Raw genomic sequence first — 5340 nt, forward strand, 5'->3', positions numbered from 1 at the left:
ACCCATCACTACTGCGTGCTGTACTAACCTCTGATACAGTCCTGTGTGCTGTACTAACCTCTGATACAGTCCTGTGTGCTGTATTAGGCTCTTATACAGTCCTGCGTGCTGTACTAACCTCTGATACAGTCCTGTGTGCTGTATTTGGCTCTGATGCGGTGCAGTGTGCTGTATTAGGCTCCGATACGGTCCTGTGTGCTGTATTAGGCTCTGATACGGTGCTGTATTAGGCTCTGATACGGTGCTGTATTAGGCTCTGATACGGTGCTGTATTAGGCTCTGATACGGTGCTGTATTAGGCTCTGATACGGTGCTGTATTAGGCTCTGATACGGTCCTGTGTGCTGTATTAGGCTCGGATGCGGTCCTGTGTGCTGTATTAGGCTCTGATACGGTGCTGTATTAGGCTCTTATACGGTCCTGTGTGCTGTATTAGGCTCTGATGCGGTGCAGTGTGCTGTATTAGGCTCTGATACGGTGCTGTATTAGGCTCTGATACGGTGCTGTATTAGGCTCTGATACGGTCCTGTGTGCTGTATTAGGCTCTGATACGGTGCTGTATTAGGCTCTGATACGGTCCTGTGTGCTGTATTGGGCTCCGATACGGTCCTGTGTGCTGTATTAGGCTCTGATACGGTGCAGTGTGCTGTATTAGGCTCTGATACGGTGCAGTGTGCTGTATTAGGCTCTGATACGGTGCTGTATTAGGCTCTGATACGGTGCTGTATTAGGCTCTGATACGGTCCTGTGTGCTGTATTAGGCTCTGATACGGTGCTGTATTAGGCTCCGATACAGTCCTGTGTGCTGTATTAGGCTCTGATACGGTCCTGTGTGCTGTATTAGGCTCTGATACGGTGCTGTATTAGGCTCCGATACAGTCCTGTGTGCTGTATTAGGCTCTGATACGGTCCTGTGTGCTGTACTAACCTCTGATACGGTCCTGTGTGCTGTATTAGGCTCTTATACGGTCCTGTGTGCTGTATTAGGCTCTGATACAGTCCTGTGTGCTGTATTAGGCTCTGATACGGTGCTGTATTAGGCTCCGATACGGTGCTGTGTGCTGTATTAGGCTCTGATACGGTGCTGTATTAGGCTCCGATACGGTCCTGTCTGCCCTGGTAAGCTCCAGTACGGCCCGGCGGGGTGTCTCTGCAGCCCTCACCTGTCCCGATGAACAGCACGTCGTAGCGGCGGTGGTCGATGGCGGAGACGCGGTCCACAGCGATCTGCGTGAAGTTGATGCTCTTCTTGACCAGCAGGGGGCGAGCGCTCACCTTGTCGTCCATCAGCGGGTGTTTCTTGGCGAAGTTCAGCGTGTTGTCAGGAAGCTGCAGGGAGCTGTTGAACCCGGACTCCCGGTGCCAGTTAGTGATGCACTGAGAGAGAGAGAGAGACGAGCACAGAGTCAGCACTGAGAGAGAGAACTAGAGACGAGCATAGAGTCAGCACTGAGAGAGAGAGACAGAGAGACGAGCACAGTCAGCACTGAGAGAGAGAGAGGAGACAAGCACTCAGGAGATGCAGTGTGGTTGCGCTGGTTAAAGAAAGGGAGGTTCAAATCCCGGCTCAGCCACTGACTCACTGTGTGTGCGTGTGTGTGTGTGTGTGTGTGCGTGTGTGTGTCCCTGAGCAAGTCACTGAACCTCCTTGTGCTCCGTCCTTCGGATGAGACGTCAAACAAATGAGGTCCTATTGGACGTGACTCTGCAGCAGCAGCAGCAGCAGAGTTCACCCTGCTAGTCTCTCTGGATAAAAGCGTCTGCTAAGTGACTCATTCATACCAATACTAATATGTGTGCTGTTTGCTGTGTTGGTGCGTCAGCGTGGTCTGTGAAGATCTCTAATCCCGGAGCAAACAGAGCAGCTTCCTGCAGAGAGCAGCTGGATCTGTTCTAACAGAGCGAGGTCGTGATGCGCAGAACGAGAAGAGCAAACATGCACGCACACACACACACACACACGAACACACACACACACACACACACACACGCGCACACACACACACACTGATACACACACGCACCAACACACACACGCACACGCACGCACGAACACACACACACACACACACACACGCGCACACACACACACACTGATACACACACGCACCAACACACACACACACACACACGCACTGACACACACAGACACACACACGCGCACACACACTGGGTTGTAAACAGAGTCAAGTCTTTCCCTCTTCTCATCAGCTCCAGGAATCTTGTAAAGGAAGGCTTACCCAACGCTTCCCAGTCCATCTCTTCCATTAGCACTAGCAATGGGATCACGGGACCCCTCTTAAAAAGGCACGCCAAGCCAGGTTTTAAAATCCATTCTCTCTCCTCTTATTATAAGCACCAGTAATACAATCACAGTGTGGACTAATGCTTTCAAATCCCTTTGGAACCCATCTAATGAGAATCAGGTTTTGAAATCCATTCACTTGAGCCTGCTTGATAACTCTAGCTGCTGCTATGGAAGAGCTGCTCTTTATTTAAAAAGTACAGATTTCTCTTGCAGTTGCAATGCAGACTCATTTTGCAGGGCTGGGAATCAGACTCCTATTGCACAGCAGTGTCACCCAGTCCAGGTTTTACTAGCAGCTTGATCAGCCCCCAGTGTGTCTAGGTAACAAGCTCAGGGGTGTCTGATTATTAAACTCCTAGTGAAACCAGGAGCGGATCAGACTTGCTGTGCAACGAGGAGAGAGAGAGAGAGAGAGAGAGAGAGGAGAGAGAGAAAGAAAGAAAGAAAGAAAGAAAGAAAGAAAGAAAGAAAGAAAGAAGAAGGAGAGAGAGCACAAGACAGTACATGTGAGAGAGAGTGTGCGGGAGAGAGAGAGCATGTGAGAGTGAGAGAGAAAGGGTGAGAGACCATGCTCGAGAGAGAGGAGAGAGAGAGAGAGAGCTCTGTACTCACCGCTCCAGGTCGAGGGACGGGGCACCTGGTTGGTATAACGCCCCCACTTCTGTGCCGGCTCACGGTACTCCTTGTAGGGGCCGTCGAAAACCTTCTTGATGTCATCGATGTGGTACTGACACACAGCGGAGACGTCCACATCACCCCTACAGAGACACAGAGACACAGAGACAGAGTGAGGGGTCTGCCACTGCAGCACTGACACACAGCGGAGACGTCCACATCACCCCTACAGAGACACAGAGACACAGAGACAGAGTGAGGGGTCTGCCACTGCAGCACTGACACACAGCGGAGACGTCCACATCACCCCTACAGAGACACAGAGACAGAGTGAGGGGTCTGCCACTGCAGCACTGACACACAGCGGAGACGTCCACATCACCCCTACAGAGACACAGAGACACAGAGACACAGAGACAGAGTGAGACACACACATGCGCACACACACGTATGTACGACACACGCACGCACACACACACACGGCTTACCACTGCGCTCTGAACACTGCGTAGAAGGAGGTGTGCTGCCAGCCCCCGTCCTCCCCCCAGCGTGAACACGGCCTGCAGCTTGTTGAAGTGGACCTGCCTCTCCGGGAGGGAGCACAGCAAGCGAGCCTTCAGGAACGAGGTCCACTTCTTCTGAAGAGTGCGGGCCCCTCCCACATCGCCCTGAGAGAGACGGGACGGGGGAGAGAGAGCGGTCAGTCCCATGCTTCAGTTTGGACAGCTGTTTGAGTGACTGAGCGACAGAGAGGGGTTTATACGTGGAGTTTAATTATTGCTACAAGCTGTGTGTGCGGAGTGGTGTGTGTGTGGAGAAGGAGGAGGTGTTTGTGTGTGTGTGTGTGTTTGTGTGTGGAGGGGGGGGGGGGTGTGGAGGGGGGGCTGATGCGGTTACCTTGCACACGCGGGCGACTCTGTCACCACCAGCTCACTGTCACAGTCCAGCTCGACGGCACGCTCGCTGAAGAAGAAGTAGATCTTATCATCGTCTCCCATCGGGCTGTCCACACTCTCCGACACGAAGGAGGAGCCCACGAAATCAGGCTCTGAGAGAGAGAGAGAGAGAGAGAGAGAGGGGGGGGGGGAGGAGAGAGAGGGGGGGGGGAGGGAGGATAGAGAGAGAGAGAGGGGGGAGAGAGAGAGAGAGAGAGGGAGGAGAGAGAGAGAGGGGGGGGAGGAGAGAGAGGGGGGGGAGGAGAGAGAGGGGGGGAGGAGAGAGAGAGGGGAGGGAGGAGAGAGAGAGAGAGAGAGGAGAGAGAGAGAGAGGGGGGAGGGAGGAGAGAGAGAGGGGGGAGAGAGAGAGAGAGGGGGGAGGGAGGAGAAGAGAGGGGGGAGAGAGAGGGGGAGGGAGGAGAGAGAGGGGGAGGGAGGAGAGAGGAGAGAGAGAGAGGGAGAGAGAGAAGAAGGGGAGGGAGGGAGGAGAGAGAGAGGGGGGAGGGAGGAGAGAGAGAGAGGGGGAGGGAGGAGAGAGAGAGAGAGAGAGAAAGAAGGGGAGGGAGAGAGAGAGAGAGGGGGGAGGGAGGAGAGGTTATTATATTGGAAATAATGCATTTTTCATCAGGACATTAATGCTTTTTTTTTCTTCCAAATGTGTGTCACGAACAACAAACTAAACGACACACACAAAAAATATATACATACATAAAAACATATACAAATCTAACGGCTTATTCCCATCCCTGATATTATTATTACTACTACAGGATGGAAATAAGGCTTTCAATAGCACAGCAGTGTGATTCCATTCCTGGTTTCACTGTGAGTTTAATAAATCAGACACACCTGAGCTTGTTACCTAGACACACTGGGGCTGATCAAGCTGCTAGTAAAACCTGGAGTGCTTTGCAATAGGACAGGTGTGAGGACTGGTGAACTACCCTCTTCTACCTAACCCCCTGCCCCCGGAGCCTCACCGTTGAGCCAGGACGGCAGGTACTCTGTCTTCATGGAGTAGTGCCCCCCCACGTTCCTCAGGACCACCGGCTCCGTCCCCAGGAAGTTATTGAGCGTGGCGGAGTAGAGCTCCCCATCTGCAAGCAAGCAAAGAGATGAACTGGGATCTCCACCAGAGAGGGAGAGCATTCAACTGGGGACTCTGAGGAGCAGAGAGAGGGAGAGATCTCCACCAGAGAGGGGAGAGCATTCAACTGGGGACTCTGAGGAGCAGAGAGAGGGAGAGATCTCCACAGAGAGGGGAGAGCATTCAACTGGGGACTCTGAGGAGCAGAGAGAGGGAGAGATCTCCACCAGAGAGGGGAGAGCATTCAACTGGAGACTCTGAGGAGCAGAGAGAGGGAGAGATCTCCAACTGGGGACTCTGAGGAGCAGAGAGAGGGAGAGATCTCCACCAGAGAGGGGAGAGCATTCAACTGGGGACTCTGAGGAGCAGAGAGAGGGGGAGATCTCCACCAGAGAG

At 53.1% G+C, this 5340-nt stretch overlaps 1 protein-coding gene across 1 annotated transcript in view; it reads right to left on the reverse strand.

Moving 5' to 3' along the window:
- The window catches only part of sema4c (sema domain, immunoglobulin domain (Ig), transmembrane domain (TM) and short cytoplasmic domain, (semaphorin) 4C), a gene marked incomplete at its 5' end in the record, with an annotated part of 11452 nt that extends 6498 nt beyond the window's left edge, over positions 1-4954 (reverse strand). Inside the window, 8 exon segments of the mRNA XM_059018864.1 lie at positions 1163-1376; positions 2920-2934; positions 2936-3065; positions 3411-3463; positions 3465-3590; positions 3820-3842; positions 3845-3970; positions 4838-4954. Coding sequence (XP_058874847.1) covers positions 1163-1376; positions 2920-2934; positions 2936-3065; positions 3411-3463; positions 3465-3590; positions 3820-3842; positions 3845-3970; positions 4838-4954 — 804 coding nt within the window.
- Positions 4955-5340: the final 386 nt, after the last annotated feature.

Source organism: Acipenser ruthenus, unplaced genomic scaffold (genome assembly GCF_902713425.1).
Source record: "Acipenser ruthenus unplaced genomic scaffold, fAciRut3.2 maternal haplotype, whole genome shotgun sequence".
NCBI lineage: Eukaryota > Metazoa > Chordata > Actinopteri > Acipenseriformes > Acipenseridae > Acipenser > Acipenser ruthenus.